The sequence below is a fragment of the Haliotis cracherodii genome, unplaced genomic scaffold, assembly GCF_022045235.1.
Source record: "Haliotis cracherodii isolate W230 unplaced genomic scaffold, xgHalCrac1.p SCAF_23, whole genome shotgun sequence".
Taxonomy (NCBI): domain Eukaryota; kingdom Metazoa; phylum Mollusca; class Gastropoda; order Lepetellida; family Haliotidae; genus Haliotis; species Haliotis cracherodii.
The window spans coordinates 8,645,730-8,667,301 of record NW_027266279.1 but is presented as its reverse complement, the minus strand read 5'-3'; the positions used below and the strand labels follow the sequence as shown (position 1 = coordinate 8,667,301).

At 42.8% G+C, this 21,572-nt stretch overlaps 1 protein-coding gene across 1 annotated transcript in view; it reads right to left on the bottom strand.

Annotated features, from left to right (window-relative positions):
* Window positions 1-2,561: 2,561 nt before the first annotated feature.
* Window positions 2,562-21,572, bottom strand: part of LOC139471702 (WD repeat-containing protein WRAP73-like) — a 59,314-nt gene continuing 40,303 nt past the window's right edge. The window contains exons 9-14 of the mRNA XM_071254171.1: window positions 7,545-7,622; window positions 6,653-6,743; window positions 6,075-6,200; window positions 5,270-5,353; window positions 4,594-4,701; window positions 2,562-2,895 (exon numbers count right to left, since the gene is read on the bottom strand). Coding sequence (XP_071110272.1) covers window positions 2,774-2,895; window positions 4,594-4,701; window positions 5,270-5,353; window positions 6,075-6,200; window positions 6,653-6,743; window positions 7,545-7,622 — 609 coding nt within the window. The 3' untranslated portion in view covers window positions 2,562-2,773. The remainder of the gene's footprint in view (window positions 2,896-4,593; window positions 4,702-5,269; window positions 5,354-6,074; window positions 6,201-6,652; window positions 6,744-7,544; window positions 7,623-21,572) is intronic.

Sequence of the window (21,572 nt, the reverse complement as noted above, 5' to 3'; positions counted from 1 at the left end):
ATCAGTCTCCCGAGCTAATACAATCTGCTATAACGAAACTATCATCTTAAGAACTTCAACCTGCCTTTGCGATTCCAACAACAAACTACTCTGGTTACCCTAGATACACTGTATCATACATTCAGGCTAATTCGTGGGTTTCACTGCAGTGGTAAACGTCTGTGATCTGCATCTCTTCGGGCTTTCCTCCCACATTAAACGGACACGCTGTGATATAACTGCTGGAATCCTGTTAAAAGCAGCGTTAAACCCAACTCACTGATGGCGTAGGTCTCCCGGTAGTAAGGGTATTGAAGTAGTCGTCAGAGTTGGTTTTGCCACGTGGTCGCATGGTTGAATATCTCGCCTGTAGTTGCCATGAAATTCTATTCTCACTAAGGCACAAGAGTTAGCATATCATGTCTTGCGCTCAGAGAGGCCAGTAAGATGTGTAGGTTTGAAGAATGGTCATCTTGTTTTGTTTGTTTGTTGTTTAACGCATGCTTGTCATAAGAGGCAACTAACGGGATTGGTTGGTCAGGCTCGCTGACTTGGTTGATGAACATCATCGTATCCCAATGGCCTTGACCGATGCTCATCACTGGATTGTCTGGTCCAGACTTGATTATTTACAGACCATCGTCACATACCAAACAAACCTTCACATACATGCTGATAAATGCAGCAGGCATGAAAGATTAACCAATAAGGACTTCATTGATCATTGTGCTCAGTTTTACTCCGACAACTCATCAAGCAAGTCCAGTGGAAAAGGAACAAAGAACTTTGGAAACTTGTGTGCAAACAACTGGAGAATCACTTTATTTGGCCAAGTCAAGTGATGTGTGTCGTCTCTGCAGCATGAGTTGGCTGTTACAGGCAAATGTCTGGGTTTCATAGCAATTTCTTGTGAAGTTGAGCAGAATTAATGTTGTGTGCCAGCCGCCAGTCTTCATTGTTATCCCTTACACTACCATACTCTGGCACCGGTAAGAATTGGTTATTGTATCCAATTGCACAGATCATATCAATCACTGGATTGTGTGGTACAGACAGCAGTCATAGACGTAATATTGCATCTCAGATGAAAGGCTGCAAAAGCAATTTCAAGCTTGCAATTATCATTGGATAACCTGTGTCTTTTTGTAGTTGCTTCATGATCACAAGGTAGCTTTTCTTAACGTTTGCAGCTAATCTGGACTAAAGTTGAATATTTTGTCAATTTTGGTATATATGACCAGCAGCATATTTTTAGAGCTCAGTCTGATGAAAACCAGTCTTGTTGGAAAATGATTTTTGGGCTGTCAACATTCCGTACTGTGCCAAAACAAGGAACATCCCAGTGTATTAGTGCATGTAATTGTGGGTCAGTCATGAACTGGTATTTGAATGCTATGTCTGGATGTCAGTCCAATATAATGGATATTTACTGACCTTTCCCATGCATTTATAAAGAATATTTTAGGGTTTGATTACACTTGCAAGCATATTTATGTGACCTTGTTTGTTTATTTTACCATAGTTAATATTCAAAATTTCTTTTTCATTTGTGTGGGGCAGTTTCCTTTCCATAATAACCCCAAAGAGAAATCATTGCTAGCTGGATATTGCTTTTGCGGGTTTTCGTCACACAACTGGAATGCCAAACTCGGCAATATGACAGCTATGACAGCGTCTGCATCAGACAATTCAGTGATTGACATGATCTACGCAATTGGGATACGATGACATGCATCAACTGAGCTTGAACACTTGATCCCTTTAGTCACCTCTTATGACAAACATTGGCTGCTGAAGACCAATTCTTACCCAGGTCCCAAAGTATGGTAGTGTAAGGGATAACAATGAAGACTGGCACACATTATCTTGTGAAGATGTACAGAATAAATAAGGTGAGACCATGAGCATCGAAATTGGGATACGATGACATACATCAACTGAGACTGACAACCCAATCCCGTTAGTTGCCTCTTACATCAAGCATGAGTTGCAGAAGACCAATTCTAACCTGGATCTTCACGGGGGTAAGACAAGTATGGGTTGGTGAAGACCTATTCTTACCCGGATCTTCACAGGTACTTTCCTCTTTGATTTCTGAACTTACCATAGTTGTCAAAGACAACAAAAATAGTTTCTTTTTGTGGCTAGTTTATATCAAATGGTTGGTCCCTTTGTAATAACTGAGTCTTATATTATGGGAAGATGAGAAATAACTGAGTCTTATATCATAGGGGAGATTAGTAATAACTGAAATTTGTCTCTAGAATAGGAGTATTACAAACAAACTTCACAATCATAATTAGTGCTTTCTGAATTTGTTTTTTATCATTGTGAGACAACAGAAGTTAGAAAATAATATAAACTTACTCTAAATGAGCAAACAGAATAATGTTGACCTTTCGCCACTGACATATGCAAAAGCTGCAATGTGTCCAGCCACTGAAACATCGGCCACGAACAGCTGCACGATGGATGATTCAGTTGTATGCAATAATCACTCCCTCACTCACTCACTGTTATAGATTGCTTTCAAGGTATCACTGCATATAGAATGTCAAACAAAAGACCATCTTTTGGGCATAAGTACTTTATATCACAAGTATGATCAGGCTTTTGTAAAAACAAATAACATACGATGCAAGATATACCATAAACAAAGGAGATCTGTCTCCTATATACACCTTGATTCTACAATATACAAACGCTGATGAGGACAGTATATCTCGTATACATTGAGGTTTCATATACACCGAAAATATCACATTTAATGCCTGCAGAAGGGGAGACAACTGCATCATCCATCATTGTGTGTGTTGTTGGCGTTGGTTACGAAGCACACACACATCTGTTCCTTCCCCATCAGCAGCAGGGCTTTGCCTTCCTTGTGCCACTGTAAGGAGCTCACCTGGAACGAGGCTGAAACACCACACAGATACTCACAAGTTCCACAATCCCGTTAAGATCAGATCTTAGTTGTCACTACCACTGAACAAAGACCTGAGGCCATCCCATTACGGGTCACATCAAAACAACCTCGCAAACTTTGACCGACCATTGATATGAAAAACAAGAAGTCAAAATCAGCCAATCAGAAAACTGCTTTGAGCTTTACGGCACTTGTTTCAAACTGTCGACTTCGATTTCAGACGACCATTTGACTGTCCTTACCTGATCTGGAGAGCGATGCTGTGATTGGTAGCATAAAAGGTCATTCTGACCTGTAATGGGATGGCCTCAGATCTTTGTTTACCAGTAGCGAGAACTAAGATATGATTTTAATGAGACTGACAAGTCATCAAAAAGTTACAGCGTAACATAGGCTTATCTCAAAGGTGCTTAATGCTTACTTGTGAATTTGCTGGCATATAAAAACATCACTCTGACAAAGCAAAACATCAACTGACAGCATTCATTAACTTCTCTTTTTTACCTTAAAAGGCGATTATTAATTCTAATGTACAAATATCAGGTGTAGGGAATTCCAATTCCGATTTCCTAATGACCACATGTACAGCATGTTGGTAGACGTACACAGAGCTAGTCAGTCTGACTACCATGTCTACCTACCTTCAGCAGGAATCTCCACAGACAAGCATCCACTGGCTGACCACATGTACAGCTTGTTGGTAGACGTACACAGAGCTAGACGGTCTGACTCTGTGTCTACCTACCTTCAGCAGGAATCTCCACAGACAAGCATCCACTGGCTGACCACATGTACAGCTTGTTGGTGGACGTACACAGAGCTAGACGGTCTGACTGCCGTGTCTACCTACCTTCTGCAGGAATCTCCACAGACAAGCATCCACTGGCTGACCACATGTACAGCTTGTTGGTGGACGTACACAGAGCTAGACGGTCTGACTGCCGTGTCTACCTACCTTCTGCAGGAATCTCCACAGACAAGCATCCACTGGCTGACCACATGTACAGCTTGTTGGTAGACGTACACAGAGCTAGTCGGTCTGACTGCCGTGTCTACCTACCTTCAGCAGGAATCTCCACAGACAAGCATCCACTGGCTGACCACATGTACAGCATGTTGGTAGACGTACACAGAGCTAGTCGGTCTGACAGCCGTGTCTACCTACCTTCAGCAGGAATCTCCACAGACAAGCATCCACTGGCTGACCACATGTACAGCATGTTGGTAGACGTACACAGATCTAGTCAGTCTGACTCTGTGTCTACCTACCTTCAGCTGGAATCTCCACAGACAAGCATCCACTGGCTGACCACATGTACAGCTTGTTGGTAGACGTACACAGATCTAGTTGGTCTGACTCCTTGTCTACCTACCTCCAGCTGGAATCTCCACAGACAAGCATCCACTGGCTGACCACATGTACAGCTTGTTGGTAGACGTACACAGAGCTAGTCGGTCTGACTGCCGTGTCTACCTACCTTCAGCTGGAATCTCCACAGACAAGCATCCACTGGCTGACCACATGTACAGCTTGTTGGTAGACGTACACAGAGCTAGTCGGTCTGACTGCCATGTCTACCTACCTTCAGCTGGAATCTCCACAGACAAGCATCCACTGGCTGACCACATGTACAGCTTGTTGGTAGACGTACACAGAGCTAGTCGGTCTGACTGCCATGTCTACCTACCTTCAGCTGGAATCTCCACAGACAAGCATCCACTGGCTGACCACATGTACAGCTTGTTGGTAGACGTACACAGAGCTAGACGTGTCTGGCTGCTGTCCCACTGCACACCTGTTCGTACAATGAAATCTACAATAAATAGGTACACAAGGAGTATCACAGCGTGTCAGCTTAATGTGGGAGGAAAGCCCGAAGTGATGCAGCTTACGAAGTTTACCACTTTGGTGACACCAAAGGGCATGGTTATGGTGCTGACAAACCTAGAAACATAATCCGGTCGGACCGAGATTCAAACCATGACTCACAGTTTTCAGGCCTGCCCAAAGGACACGACTCTGTACAGTGAATTGAGGTTCTGTAGATGACGGGGTCTGCCATGCACCTCAAACTGAGATAAACATTTCCCCCATAACATAGGGTTCCCCCAAACACAGCTTTCCCCCAAAACACAGGGTTCCCCCAAACACAGCTTTCCCCCAAAGACAGGTTTCCCACAAACATAGGTTTCCAACAAACACAAGGTTTCCACCAGACCAGTGTGTTTCCCCTAGACCAACAGGTTTCCACCAAGCCAACAGGTTTCCACCAGACCAGCGGCTTTCCATCAGACCAGTGGGTTTCCCCTAGACAACAGGTTTCCCCCAGACCAATGGGTTTCCCGGTATAAACATATTCTTACACTTGATGGGTGCTGCTTGAACCAGAACGGCAGACAGTGTGAGTTTCTGAACATCCCAGATCCACAGCACGTTCGGCATGTTGTCTGGCAAAAGAACAAGACACAGGTTAAGGCCAAACTGTCTATACTGCTTGGCTCATGAATTTACTGAAAAAGGTTGAGAGAAGAAAATTAAAAATCCATATAAATTTGTTTTTTGTTCTTGTTAAAGTTTGGTGAATAAACTGCCATGTGTTTAGTCTGACTTGTCGGTCTTACTTTTGGAGACCCATGAATATCCAGGGTAGAATAGGACATAAGCAGCCCATGTTTGCCTTAAGAGGAGACTCACGGTATCGGGTGGTCAGACTCGCTGACTTGGTTGATACATGTCATCGATCCCAATTGCATGGATCGATGCACATGATATCTATCCCTGGATTGTCTGGTCCAGATTTGATTATTTACAGACCGCCGTCATATAGCTGGAATATTGCTGAGTGCGGCGTTAAACAAACAAACAAACCAATCTTACTTTTGGAGCTTGTCCATGTCCATGATATATATTGATTTGTTTGTAGTTTAACAGCACACTCTGAATTATTCAAGCTATATGACACCTGGCTGTAAATAATCAAGTTTGGACCCAACAATCCAGTGATTGATATTGTGAGCAGTCGGAGTACGATGCCGCCCAATCAACCTGGTCCCCGAACCAGACGACCTGCTCCATGATGTCACCTCCTACAAACAGCTCAGGTTGCTGGGGACCAATTCTAATGAGGAAACCCGCAGGGACTTGGACACTTTTGATAAGGGAACTTACCATTTTTGGTATACATGTATTTACAGTCGTGACTGAACGCCACCGTTCCCACACCCAGCTTGGGGTTGGCCTTGTTAGAGGCTGGTTTCACAACAGGTAGTTTGGCTGGTGTTGCCTCAACATCGTCTGGAAATAAAACCACAGAAATACATACAGGGCACTCTCTACTACCTGCTGTGTTGACTTGCTTCAAAAAGAGCCAATTTCATGACTAGAACCACTTTGGCGCCAATGGTGATACTACGGAGCCTCTTTAACAAGAAACACCAAAAAAAATTGCTGGTTTTCATGATTTTACACTTGTGAACTGTGAAGTATTATTAACACAAGATTAACAGTCATGTGAATAGGCCAGGCTAGCATCATCTGTGCATGGAGCTCACGATATATTTTAGAGAATTGAATGAATTAAGGTGTTGAACTCCATGTTACATGACTTCTGCAAGGCCCCGTGAAGATAGTGGACCAACACTGTGTTGAGGGCATATAACCTGAACACAAGTGTTTGTCATGGGGACCGGAAGAAACTGTTGTCAATGTGCTTCCAATTGATGAGCAGGGGGGCACGCCAGACTCACATTTACTCTGCACAGTGAACAGTGTTGTAGTAGGGGCGGGTAACTCTGCTGATGGAATGGGAGCCCGTGTCTCAACCTCTTTATACACGACCTGGAAAAAAATCAGCGAAATCACACTCTGCTACTTTTGTACTTACAAACTCAACACGTATCAAGCAAACATGAGTCTGAAGGTACAAGGTGCATTAGCCTGATGGTACAGGGTGCATTAGCCTGATGGTACAAGGTGCATTAGCCTGATGGTACAGGGTGTATTAGCCTGATGGTACAGGGTGCATTAGTTTGATGGTACAGGGTGCATTAGTTTGATGGTACACGGTGCATTAGTTTGATGGTACAGGGTGCATTAGCCTGATGGTACAGGGTGCATTAGCCTGATGGTACAGGGTGCATTAGCCTGATGGTACAGAGTGCATTAATCTGATGGTACAGGGTGCATTAATCTGATGGTACAGGGTGCATTAGTTTGATGGTCACTCTGATGATGATACTGGATACATAACTGATGATGGTACATGATACATCACTCTGATGATGGTACAGGATACATCACTCTGATGATACATCATTAATCTGATGGTACAGGGTGCATTAATCTGATGGTCACTCTGATGATGATACAGGATACATCACTCTGATGATGGTACATGATACATCACTGATGATGGTACAGGGTACATCACTGATGATGGTACAGGATACATCACTCTGATGATGGTACAGGGTACATCACTCTGATGATGGTACAGGGTACATCACTCTGATCATGGTACAGGGTACATTAATCTGATCATGGTACAGGGTACATAAGTCTGATCATGGTACAGGGTATATAAGTCTGATGATACAGGGTGGAGTAGTGTGTTGAAGTCTAGGAAAAGCACCGACTTACAACATTGTTGTTCTCGACTGTGGAGGGATGGGAGAACTCCGCCACCTTCTTCCAGGTGATGTGATTGAGAATCCGCACCTGCAAACACAAGCATATCCTTTACTGAGGTGTAACTGAAATCAAATAATTTCTTTCAAGTTTATTCTGGAACAAATTATGTTTTTCACAAACATTCCAGGCAGCATTCCCTCCCCCCGGATCAGAGCGTCAGTCAGAACAAATGGGTTACTTATTGAGGTCTAACAACATTTTCGTAAACTTTGAAAAACTATCTGGTAGATACACCCACTTCAGGCCTTCTGTGCCGAGGGAGATAATTGTCAGTCTTCTCAACAGTTACCTCCCTTGAGTCATTCTGATGCCATCTGTTGATGTAGAGTAAAGACCTTCTCAACAGTTACCTCCCTTGAGTCATTCTTAGGCCATCTGTTGATGTCGAGTAAAGACGTCAGGTGGGTGTTAATATACCATCACTTCGAAAATGGACAATTCATGAAACTTCAGCAGAATATTTTCAGAAACATCAAGAAGCCAACTCTGTCTGCATATGATCACTCACAAATATAACTAATTGATCCAAAAGAAATATTAACTAATTTGTGGTACAAAGGGTTAGCATTGAAATCATTTTTGCTCTAAAAAATATCTCCACTGTATCACAGCTTGACGCCATGTGATGTCACAAAGTTTGGGTGGGGGAGTTTCAAAAGTAAGTTTGGAAATATATCGGAAACGAAATCCAGGCAGTCTTGACAATCTTTTGATAATATACAAACGAAAAAATACCCGTTGTCATCAGATCAGACCTGAAAAGTGACACAAACTTCATATGATGCTACGTAGGTCCCCCAGATGTCACAGATTGGAAACTTTTGTATTGATATCAACAACTATTTTCTTGTTCAATTCGCAACTCCAAATGATCCCAGTCTTTACTCTCCCTCAACAGAATTGTGTGAAAGATTGGACAGTCTACACACCAAGTTAGGCACAAGGGAACACAGAAGAGAATGACGGGCCCTGCCATTGTTGTTTGATGTTTATTTGTTGCATCACGACACACTCAGCAATATTCCAGCCACATCACTGCGGACAGTAAATAATCAAGTATGGACTACACAATCTCATGACTGACATCATGAACATTGATCTATGCAATTGAAATAAAATGACATGCATCAACCAAGTCAGCGAGCCTGACCACCTGATCCCATGAGTATCCTCTTATGGCAAGCATAGTCGCCTTTTACAGCAAGCATAGTCGCCTTTAATGACAGGCATAGTCGCCTTTTACGACAAGCATAGTCGCCTTTTACGGCAAGCATAGTCGCCTTTTACGGCAAGCATAGACGCCTTTTACGTCAAGCATAGTCACCTTTTACGTCAAGCATAGTCGCCTTTTACGGCAAGCATAGTCGACTTTCACGGCAAGCTAAGCCCTGAGGGAAATTTGTGAACCAATCGTTATTTTTTCAATTCTAGGGATGCAACACCACTCCCTAAATTCCCTTGCCTCCACTATCAATGGCCAGTCCCTCCTACCATGCAAAAGAATTGTAGTCCTCACTTGTGAATTCAATTGTGGAGGGGCATGGCAACCATTTACCAAAACATCACATCATGAATGTGAAATGAGGTCGAATGATTTTGAGTACTTATTTATATGTTGCACAGCTGTATTGATCTACATAATGATGTTGGAAGCCCCAAAACAATTTCTTTCTCTGTGTGACAACAGTTTAGATAATTGTTAACCTGTACAAAGGCATCATGCTTGTCAGGATCACACAAACAAGTTCCGCGACACCAGTGATGACTATACTTTACGACATAGTGTCCATGCTTCAGTTATTATAACAATCATTCTACATCAATTATCCCACAAAGGCCACTGTACTTGACAACACACAACTCATCACCATACAGCACTGGTATATCTACATATATACAGTAAACAACGTTTATAACAAACACGCTTACAACAAACTGACAGCTATAACAAAAACTTTTGCTCCTGGCCAATTGCTGTATATGTGCTGTATATATGCTTATAATGAACTAGACCACAGAGGCGGTCTAGAGGTAGAGCGTCCCCGGCCGCGTCATACAAGAAGACGTTAAAAGATGGTACTTGTTGTTACCCAGTCTGGCGCTCGGCATTAAGGGGCTAAAACAAGGACTGGTTGGCTCGGAGTCAGTATACTGTGTCGGAATGGGGTATACATGTTAAACTGCAGCATGGTAGCGGCAGTGAGCTAGCACTATAAATCGGCATCAGTCCAGACTAGTACAAGCAGCTACACACACACATACACGTCACTATATAAGTGCAAGAATCTTGGACGCGACGTTAAACCCAATTTCACCTCACCTATAATGAACTACGATTATGACAAACTGAAATCAGTGGTCCCAATGAATTTGTTATAACCATAGTTTACTGTACATAGGGAACTCTCACAACTGTGAGACAGACATGAACGACGATGAAGTCCTGATATAACGGATGGCGTCGTATGTTTCTGAGATCTCAATCAGCCAAGATTGCATAACTAAACTTGCACTTGTTCTGATAAATATATATGTAATGTTTACACCTTTCACCAAGAAAATAGCATGTTTGTTTCAAAATTGGGATTGAGAAAGAAGGATACTTATCAAGAAAATATTCATCTGGAATAAAATGTCCAAAGTCTAATTAACATCTATACCTTACATTTAATACAGGAGTTGTCAGGAGATGGGTGAGTGAGTATGGTTTTACGCCGCTTTTAGCAATATTCCAGCAATATCATGGCGGGGGACACCAGAAATGGGCTTCACACATTGTACCCATGTCTGGAATCGAACCTGGGTCTTCGGCATGATAAGCGAAAGCTTTAACCACTAGGCTACCCGACCTCCTCTGGGGCACATTAGAGTTTTGTTCCTCCATATCGTAACATGTAAGTTAATGTCAACCATGACAAGAAAACAGCGTTATCACTATCCCCCGCTACGGGGCACATTAGAATTGTGTTTTGATGCGTATTGAACATAAACTATAAAAAAGGGTCCAATAAAGCCTTACAAAGAGATCAGCATTAGGCCACTCCTGGCATCAGAATAAATGATTAATTGCTCACACTATGCACTTTGTAAATAAAATGGATCAAGGGCCGTAACTCTGTAAACAAGTAATTTACGGGACAATTTTCGAACTCAGTCTTGACAATTATCTCTCAGGCAGGCATGCAAACTTTCATTCATGTAACTTCAGTAATTTCTGAAAATAATTGACCCCGTTTCACACAGTTAAAACAACACGGAGCAAGTGTCATGACTCTGTAAAACAAATATTTTACAGGAACAATTTTCAAACTCAGTGACAAGTATCTATTAGATAGCATGCAAACTTTCAGTCATGAAACTTCTGTAGTTTCTAAGAAAACATGTCTCCATTGTACATACTAAGTTGAAAAGCAAGAAGCAAGGGCCATAACTCTATAAAAGAAATAATTAACGGAAACATTTTTTTCGAACTCATTTAAGATAATGACCAGTAACATCAGTGTGTAAAATTTCCTTTGTCGAACTTAAATAGCTTTTGAGAAAATTTGAACCCTTTGAGAAGCTGACGGGACGGACGGATGGACAGATGAATTCCATTCCTTTATCCCCCGCCCGACCTCGTGGCGGGGATAACAAGAGATACTCAACAGCTTAGGAGTCCTGCTCTGGAAACCGAGAATGTACAGACGGACAAGCAGATCGAAATGCATCTGTCCTGTTCACGAGGATCCCAACCAGAGAATTCCACCCTGCACTCTTGAGGATGAGATCAACTGATGATGATACTTCCTAACATACACACTTCTAACCATGCTATCATGAAAGGCAACTCACACATGTCTATGAAAGTATTCACTTCTAACCATTCTATCATGAAAGTCAACTCACACATGTCTATGAAACTTTTCACTTCTCAACACACTATCATGAAAGTCAACTCACACATGTCTATGAAACTATTCACTTCCAACCAGGCTACCATGGAAGCCAACTCACACATGTCTTTGTAATTATTCAAGCTTATCTGTTCTCTACTCAACAACACCACTACTTGAACACATTATCCCAAACAGTCACAATCTTACTCATTGCATAAGTGATGATTTTTTTTCTCACAAATTCATGCTTGGACAAATATCTACCATTTGTTTACCACGGTATCCGAGAGACCTGACGAGTCAAACATTGAAATTTATGGAGATCACAAAAACAACCCTCAAATCACAAGTGTCAAACATTTATTCTTAAATTCATGTTTAAGCCGTTCGAATGTTTCTAAATACGTGTATGATATCTCATAGTGCTGCACTTATCGGGATCAAAGAAACTTTTCATAGCTTATTCAGACTGGCCTTTTACACATTCATCCAAAAGCAACTAACGGTATTTCTCAATAAATTTGCCCACAATACAACTTCAAGTGATTCTGTCTAAATGGGCGAGGTTTCCCCCTATTAAACACGCCTGACCCGCCTGCCAACAAGCCTATTCAAATTACACAAAAACCCCTACTGATCCTTCAAATGTTTGGAAGGTTAGAGGCATTGCCTTGGCAACCAGGTTGAAAGTAGTCCCGGCTCACCAAGGCAAAGGCTTTACACAAAAGGCACCCAGCATCCATCATAAGCCTTTCAGCTCAATCAAGCTCAGCTACCAATACAGGCACTTGTCAATATTTATAGCCCTGATGGGGCCCTAAAAAGGATGTTGTTTACTTATTCCCCGAGGCACTTTATGGGTTAATCCGTGTGTGAAATGACCGTCTCCCTGTTGGCCCAACTCACAGTCCTTCAGTCTGGTTTAATGTTTGATGCGTACCATGCTACACTTGTTAAATCAGCATCTGTTTTGCAGGGTAGACACTATTTGTCATATCTACAGAAGGGCCATCTGCTTTTTTATTAATTTCTTGAAATTTCAAGATTTTTTTTTAAACAAATGGCCCTTAAAAACTTCTGTACAATTCATGCTATTCAGCAGGGTCTTTTTTAAAAGGCTAGATTTTGGAAGAAAACAAGCTAAACACCCCCTTGTGGACAAGTTAACAGGTGCGCAAGTTTTTCCATCAGACAAGATTAATTTGCCACCATAAAATGCCTGCTATGTGACTGCGGCCTGTAAAAAACCGAGTTTGAACCAGACAATCCAGTGATTCAGGACCTTTTATGATGCGGATTCTGTTCTAAATCCCACATGGTCATGCAAGGAATACTGGCAAACCATTCATCCCCAGAGCCTTGTGATGTCTAAACTGAGGATTGGTTGGTTGCAGTGTGACCCAGCTGACGAGGCAGGGGTTTATCAAGAACCAAACTAAATGCTCTTGGCAGGAAAATTGTTAAATATCGTTAGTTTGTTCAAAATTTAAATTTCTTTTCACAGCTCCTCTTTTCCTACATGCAGAGGTATTTTAACACTGCATTCACTGTAATAATGTGAAATAAGCACTAAAGCCACAAACCAGTGAAAATACAAGACACTGAGGTTTTATTGTTTTATCCAACTTCTGGACCGTCCTTATAGTGAAACCTCATTCCAGGTGACAAAGTAGACACAGTTATGGATAACTACTTCTTTAATACTGTAAAGGCAACGTTTCGGTATAGATCCTTATAAAGTTGTCAAGCAAGATTTAATTCTTGTTTGACAACGGTATAAGGAACTATACTGAAATGTCGCCTTTACAGTATTAGAGAGGTTGTTATCCATAAATTGTGTCTATTTTGTCATCTGTCAACTTCAAAATAATGCCTATCAAACAACTCATTCCAGGTCTTACTAGGAAAAATAAAACCTCATACCCAGACAAGGTCTAACAAGAAGAAAGTAAAACCCCCCAAGAAGTTTTACGAGATCAGTTACAACTATAATAGTATGAAGTGGGTGATGTTAATTCCAGTGTGGGAATCTTACTAACACTTGTTGCACACTTGGGACAAGGGCAGGCAAAAAAGATCAATAATTGGAATTATCTCGATGGGAAGAAATATTATCGATATTAGTGAGTGAGTGAGTGAGTGAGTTTGGTTTTACGCCGCTTTTAGCAATATTCCAGCAATATCACGGCGGGGGACACCAGAAATGGGCTTCACACATTGTGCCCATGTCGGGATTCGAACCCGGGTTTTTGGCGTGACAAGCGAACGCTTTAACCACTACGCTACCCGACCACTCCTATTATCGATATTAAAATTGTGCCATCAATAATACCTATTGTGATGAAATAGAGGTTTACATTTACCAAAACAGACTTGTTATTGTCAATGTTAATTGCTGAAGATGGAAAGGAAGTGTATTTGTTGTATCTCAAATGTCCACAAAGTAATAAATGTGCCACCACTCACCAGTGGAGTGAAATATGTTGATTTCATTAGGACATTTTTGGAGCATTGGCTCAAAGATACTTCTCTGATATTTATCGATAACTGATCGATATTTAGTTAACGGTTATCAATCTCTATGATCTGTATCAACAGCCAGCCCTACTTGGGATGCAATATCGTCCTCTAAGCAGATCTTGATAAACCCCTGCTATGTGTCTTCGTCATGCACTGATGGCAAGCATGGTAATACATACATTTACACAGATAAATTAAATTACATATAAAAATTAAAAAGTGGAGTGCAGAGTGCATGGAGAAAGGAAAAGTCATACTGTCAGGAAGACCCTGGCCTAAGCCATGGAGCCCTTGAAACTCTTATTCATGAACATTTACAGATGAATAAGGTACCTGCTTGATGGGTGCCAAAGTTTCTAAATTGTAATCTTAAGAAAAAAACACCTGACATTGCCAGAGAACATTTAGAGCTAATTGAGCAGGAACTCAAAAAGAGATCAGTAATGGGTGATGAAACTTGGGTCTACCACTGTCATCCCGAGTCAAAACGTCAATCCATGAAATGGCACCATTCCACTTCTCCAGCACCAAAGAAATTCAAGTCTTCAACATCAGTGAGGAAAGTTGTTGCCACTGTATTCTGGGTTGCAAAGGCTGTGATCCTTCCTGATTACTTAGAAAGTCAAATGCCGAATACCCGTGCCTACTATGCTGATTTGCTTCATCGCCTAAGAGATTTTATCAAAGTAAAGCGGCAAGGAATGCTGACTGCTGGAGTTCTACCACTTCATGACAATGCTTCTCTCACACACTTTCAAAGGAGGCTGCTATGCGACAATGTCGGTTCAAAGAGCTTCCCCACCCTCCATACTCGCAGGACCTGGCACCAAGTGATTTCCACCTGTTTCTTAAACTAAAAAAACACTCTTGTGGAAAGCGCTATGACGACAATGATGACCTCAAAGCTGCCGCGAATGGGTTTTTCTGGGTGGCATCAGAAAACATCTTCCTGACTGGAATTGAAAAGCTTCACTATTGATATGAGAAGTGTACTGAAAAGCAGGGAGATTATGTTGAATAATGAAATGAAAAACACTTTCACAATTGTTGCTTTTGTTTGTTAAGCTTAGACCTTTTTGAACAGCCGTTGTAGAGGTACAGGATTCGTACGAGTTACACGCATTTACACAGATAAACCCACTTCCATCACATTCACACATGTACAATATATCTGAAACTTAATTGCTTCCTTACCCACAATTTTTTGGGGAGCCAGATCCTGATCATAACAAAAACAAATCAGTAAAACATATGTACAGACAACTCCTAAAGATGTCTGAACAGGTTTCTTCTTTACCACACAATTCATTCATCACAAAAGATATCCTCAGCCCCCTTTTGGCGCACGCCTTAACAAGTCTCACAAACGCGGTAACAGCTATGAACATCAGGTAATTTAAATCACTATTTTTGAGTTTTTGCTTGTGACAGGGGTTTAGAACTCCACTGAATAAAGCGATTACCGTGTTTCAATGAACACGCTGTGAAGCATGACTGGAGTGCTTTACCCCAGTCAGCCTTTCACTGATGGCATCTCCACTATCACTACTAACCATCACCAAAACTAATTCATTCCCTTCATATTAAAGATAGACATTCAATACCGTCAGCCTTAAGTGACTATTGTATATATTAATCCATCTTCAACAACTCTAGAGATCATTAGTCCACCAAATTTGATTTTGTGTAAGAAAGAATACACTATTCTTCACAATTTCCACTCTTTCAAAAGACCAAATCTTATTTTTAATCAAGTCAAAGTCCGAATATCATTACAGTTCACCATAAACAGCCAGGGAATCAAATCAATCTATTATTTCACTCATAACGATTCCTAACTCTACAACACATAAAACTGAAAAGAAACATTTTCTCTTTTATAAGTTAAAAATTACCAATGTGCCATTAAAACAAACTTTAAACATTCAACATGAATAAAATAATAAATCATAAATATTCCCTACCCGAGGGTATTTAGAAAATCTCAAACTAAATATCACCTAAAAGGGCACAATTTTGTGACCAGCTATTTTAAAATTTTCTCTGAAACAAACCACCAGGACAGTACAAGCTTCATTCACCTTGGGCACCGGGCTGCAACAAGACACGCCACCCACAGCATGTGATACTGTCTCGATAAAGGACCTGTCATTGAATAACGGCCGATAGAAATCGGACACGAGAGCATATCTCACAAAATCTCATATTCACTCCTTGATGACATCTTTTATCAAGCCCTGTGCATTTTTGCATGAATTTCCCGTTATTTCAAAGCTCTTGTCAAATGGTCCAGTCTCACGTTGTGTACAGCGAGCTTGAAATTCTATCAGCCATGCAATTCCAGCCCTGGATTAACGTATACTCCCTAAGTATAAAAGCTTCCAAAAATGAGAAACACGAATCACAGCAGTCCCCCGATAGACTAAATCACATGAGCAAACCCTAATCTCCCCACTGATCGAGATCGACCACACGGGGTATTCAACAACAGCCGATAAAGACCACGGTCTCAAATGTTTATTACAAATGAAAAAACAATTCCTGTCTTTGAAGATTAATTCTAAAAGAGTTGTTTAAATCAAAACGAGATGCAGTATGGACAGAGATATCAAATTTGGATTCACGTTTGACTTGTTATTTACCCGTTCAAAACTGTAACATCAAGAATAATGATGTTGTTCAACAGACACCTCAAATATTTGTTTGTTTGGTTGTTGTCAGCAATATATGCCTGACAGTGGTCTGTAAACCATATAATAAGGTAAAGTTAATTAAGCAACATTGGGTACGGAGAGTAGATGGATGGACAACAGCTTCACTCCAGACAACTGAAGAATTCTAACCTGGGTGAGTGAGTGAGTGGGTTGGGTTTCACGCCGCTTTTAACAGTATTACAGTTATATCACGGCTTGTAAGCTTAATGTGGGAGGAAAGCCCGCAGTGATGCAGGTCTCAGACGTTTTCCACTTCGGTGAAACCCACGAGCACGGGTATGGTGCTGACAAACCTAGAAACATAATCGAGGCGAACTGGGATTCGAACCCACAATCATAGGTTTCTGGCATGCCTAAGGGACGCAACTCTGCACAGTGAATTGCAGCGCCTTAGATGACTGGGCCACCCGTGCCCCCTCTAACCTGGGATGTACACGAAGCCTTAACTCCATATTGTTTCCAAGGCTTCAGTCCTGCCCCACACTGAAACATGTGTTACATCTGGAGTCTCCTTCAGCCAGAGACTTTGTTTGAAACACAACTCTGTTCACCCAGCAGTGAATGGGTACCAAGTAGGATGAGATGGCAATGTCCTGAAAACCTTCAAGCGCCTCACACAGCAGCTTGGTTTGTATACTCCCTAGGGAGCTGAGATTGAACTTTGTGTGCAGACTGATCGGAAGACCGGGGTACTTAATATATTTCTTTGAGCATTCACTTGGAATCTTGATACATTAATAGACAAATAACCACCAAGAACCTTTTTGGAGAGTGTGAAGACTCCCCAACACTGCAGTCTTCTGCATTACCCAGACTGTCAGAAGGGCTGTATTCCCGTGAGCAAACCCGGGTACTCTCACAATGTCAGTCAACAGATTCGGAGGTGCCAAACCTAAGTCACCGAGAACAATGCTTGTCGTAAGAGGCAACTAACGGGATCGGTTGGTAAGGCTTGCTGACTTGGTTAATGCATGTCATCATATCCCAATTGTGTGGATCGATGCTCATGATGTTAAGCACTGGCTTATCTGGTCCGGACATGATTATTTAGACTGCAGTAATATAGCATTATAGTGCGGCATTAAACAGCCAACAATCAAACGAGCCAATCCCAACCAAACCCACCCCTATCATATTCCAACATTTAGCAAACTGCGTCATCATTTCAGAACAAAATTCAAACTGGACAAAAACATCCTGAAAGTATATTCTCAACCAATGAAGAAGTGACGTATTTGCCGACTCAATACCTGCTGTTTACCCACCCCATGACAGAGGAGTTGATCAAGCGGCCCCTACACAATAACTTCCTTGATTCCAATCACTCAAGCTTGCTGTTAACCCCGCTGCTGACAATGGCCTGTACTTCCAGGGCAATGCACACTGTGTATAGGGTCAGGCATGGTCAGCTGATCACCCAAGGGGTTAAGTAGCCATGTGCGGCCAAACACCCTGACAGTCAATCTTAATCAAGCTCTTACAGGACAACAAAGAGTGTGTATGGAGTGCTTATGCTCTGTTAGGAAATGGTTCAAGGTGATTGAAACATTAATGAAGCAGTGGCTAGAAGACCCCTTGAAGAAAACAGTACTTCAAGTGTAGACTACAGTGTGTTAGTGTGAGAGTGAGTGTTGGAGTGAGTGTTGGAGAGTGTTGGAGTGAGTGTTGGAGTGAGTGTTGGAGAGAGTGTTGGAGTAAGTGTTGGAGTGAGTGTTGGAGAGAGTGTTGGAGTAAGTGTTGGAGTGAGTGTTGGAGAGAGTGTTGGAGTAAGTGTTGGAGTGAGTGTTGGAGAGAGTGTTGGAGTAAGTGTTGGAGTGAGTGTTGGAGAGAGTGTTGGAGTGAGTGTTGGAGAGAGTGTTGGAGTGAGTGTTGGAGAGAGTGTTTGAGAGAGTGTTGGAGTGAGTGTTGGAGAGAGTGTTGGAGTGAGTGTTGGAGTGAGTGTTGGAGAGAGTGTTGGAGTGAGTGTTGGAGAGAGTGTTGGAGTGAGTGTTGGAGTGAGTGTTGGAGTGAGTGTTGGAGAGAGTGTTGGAGTGAGTGTTGGAGAGAGTGTTGGAGAGAGTGTTGGAGAGTGTGTTGGAGTGAGTGTTGGAGTGAGTGTTGGAGAGAGTGTTGGAGTGAGTGTTGGAGAGAGTGTTTGAGAGAGTGTTGGAGTGAGTGTTGGAGTGAGTGTTGGTGTGAGTGTTGGAGAGAGTGTTGGAGTGAGTGTTGGAGTGAGTGTTGGAGAGAGTGTTGGAGTGAGTGTTGGAGTGAGTGTTCGAGTGAGTGTTGGAGAGAGTGAGAGCGTTGGAGAGAGTGTTGGAGTGAGTGTTGGAGTGAGTGTGGAGTGAGTATTGGAGAGAGTGAGAGCGTTGGAGAGAGTGTTGGAGTGAGTGTTGGAGAGAGTGTTGGAGTGAGTGTTGGAGAGAGTGTTGGAGTGAGTGTTGGAGTGAGTGTTGGAGAGAGTGTTGGAGTGAGTGTTGGAGAGAGTGTTGGAGTGAGTGTTGGAGTGAGTGTTGGAGTGAGTGCTGGAGTGAGTGTTGGAGAGAGTGTTGGAGAGTGTGTTGGAGTGAGTGTTGGAGTGACTGTTGGAGAGAGTGTTGGAGTGAGTGTTGGAGAGTGTGTTGGAGTGAGTGTTGGAGTGAGTGTTGGAGTGAGTGCTGGAGTGAGTGCTGGAGTGAGTGTTGGAATGAGTGTTGGAGAGAGTGTTGGAGTGAGTGTTGGAGTGAGTGTTGGAGTGAGTGTTGGAGTGAGTGTTGGAGAGAGTGTTGGAGTGAGTGTTGGAGAGAGTGTTGGAGTGAGTGTTGGAGTGAGTGTTGGAGTGAGTGTTGGAGAGAGTGTTGGAGTGAGTGTTGGAGTGAGTGTTGGAGTGAGTGTTAGAGTGAGTGTTGGAGAGAGTGTTGGAGAGAGTGTTGGAGTGAGTGTTGGAGAGTGTGTTGGAGTGAGTGTTGGAGAGAGTGAGAGCGTTGGAGTGAGTGTTGGAGAGAGTGTTGGAGAGAGTGTTGGAGTAAGTGTTGGAGTGAGTGTTGGAGGTGAGTTAGTGCTGAAATGAGTGAATGTTGGAGGTGAGTGTATAAATGAGTGTTGGAGAGAGTGTTGGAGTGAGTGTTGGAGAGAGTGTTGGAGTGAGTGTTGGAGTGAGTGTTGGAGTGAGTGTTGGAGTGAGTGCTGGAGTGAGTGTTGGAGAGAGTGTTGGAGAGTGTGTTGGAGTGAGTGTTGGAGTGACTGTTGGAGAGAGTGTTGGAGTGAGTGTTGGAGAGTGTGTTGGAGTGAGTGTTGGAGTGAGTGTTGGAGTGAGTGCTGGAGTGAGTGCTGGAGTGAGTGTTGGAGTGAGTGTTGGAGTGAGTGTTGGAGAGAGTGTTGGAGTGAGTGTTGGAGTGAGTGTTGGAGAGAGTGTTGGAGTGAGTGTTGGAGAGAGTGTTGGAGTGAGTGTTGGAGTGAGTGTTGGAGTGAGTGTTGGAGAGAGTGTTGGAGTGAGTGTTGGAGAGAGTGTTGGAGTGAGTGTTGGAGTGAGTGTTGGAGTGAGTGCTGGAGTGAGTGTTGGAGAGAGTGTTGGAGAGTGTGTTGGAGTGAGTGTTGGAGTGACTGTTGGAGAGAGTGTTGGAGTGAGTGTTGGAGAGTGTGTTGGAGTGAGTGTTGGAGTGAGTGTTGGAGTGAGTGCTGGAGTGAGTGCTGGAGTGAGTGTTGGAGTGAGTGTTGGAGAGAGTGTTGGAGTGAGTGTTGGAGTGAGTGTTGGAGTGAGTGTTGGAGTGAGTGTTGGAGTGAGTGTTGGAGTGAGTGTTGGAGAGAGTGTTGGAGTGAGTGTTGGAGAGAGTGTTGGAGTGAGTGTTGGAGTGAGTGTTGGAGTGAGTGTTGGAGAGAGTGTTGGAGTGAGTGTTGGAGTGAGTGTTGGAGTGAGTGTTAGAGTGAGTGTTGGAGAGAGTGTTGGAGAGAGTGTTGGAGTGAGTGTTGGAGAGTGTGTTGGAGAGAGTGTTGGAGAGAGTGAGAGCGTTGGAGTGAGTGTTGGAGAGAGTGTTGGAGAGAGTGTTGGAGAGAGTGTTGGAGTAAGTGTTGGAGTGAGTGTTGGAGTGAGTGTTAGAGTGAGTGTTGGAGAGAGTGTTGGAGAGAGTGTTAGAGTGAGTGTTGGAGAGAGTGTTGGAGAGAGTGTTGGAGTGAGTGTTGGAGAGTGTGTTGGAGTGAGTGTTGGAGAGAGTGAGAGCGTTGGAGTGAGTGTTGGAGAGAGTGTTGGAGAGAGTGTTGGAGAGAGTGTTGGAGTGAGTGTTGGAGAGTGTGTTGGAGTGAGTGTTGGAGAGAGTGAGAGCGTTGGAGTGAGTGTTGGAGAGAGTGTTGGAGTGAGTGTTGGAGAGAGTGTTGGAGTGAGTGTTGGAGAGAGTGTTGGAGTGAGTGTTGGAGTGAGTGTTGGAGTGAGTGTTGGAGAGAGTGTTGGAGTGAGTGTTGGAGTGAGTGTTGGAGTGAGTGTTAGAGTGAGTGTTGGAGAGAGTGTTGGAGAGAGTGTTGGAGTGAGTGTTGGAGAGTGTGTTGGAGAGAGTGTTGGAGAGAGTGAGAGCGTTGGAGTGAGTGTTGGAGAGAGTGTTGGAGAGAGTGTTGGAGAGAGTGTTGGAGTAAGTGTTGGAGTGAGTGTTGGAGTGAGTGTTAGAGTGAGTGTTGGAGAGAGTGTTGGAGAGAGTGTTAGAGTGAGTGTTGGAGAGAGTGTTGGAGAGAGTGTTGGAGTGAGTGTTGGAGAGTGTGTTGGAGTGAGTGTTGGAGAGAGTGAGAGCGTTGGAGTGAGTGTTGGAGAGAGTGTTGGAGAGAGTGTTGGAGAGAGTGTTGGAGTAAGTGTTGGAGTGAGTGTTGGAGGTGAGTTAGTGCTGAAATGAGTGAATGTTGGAGGTGAGTGTATAAATGAGTGT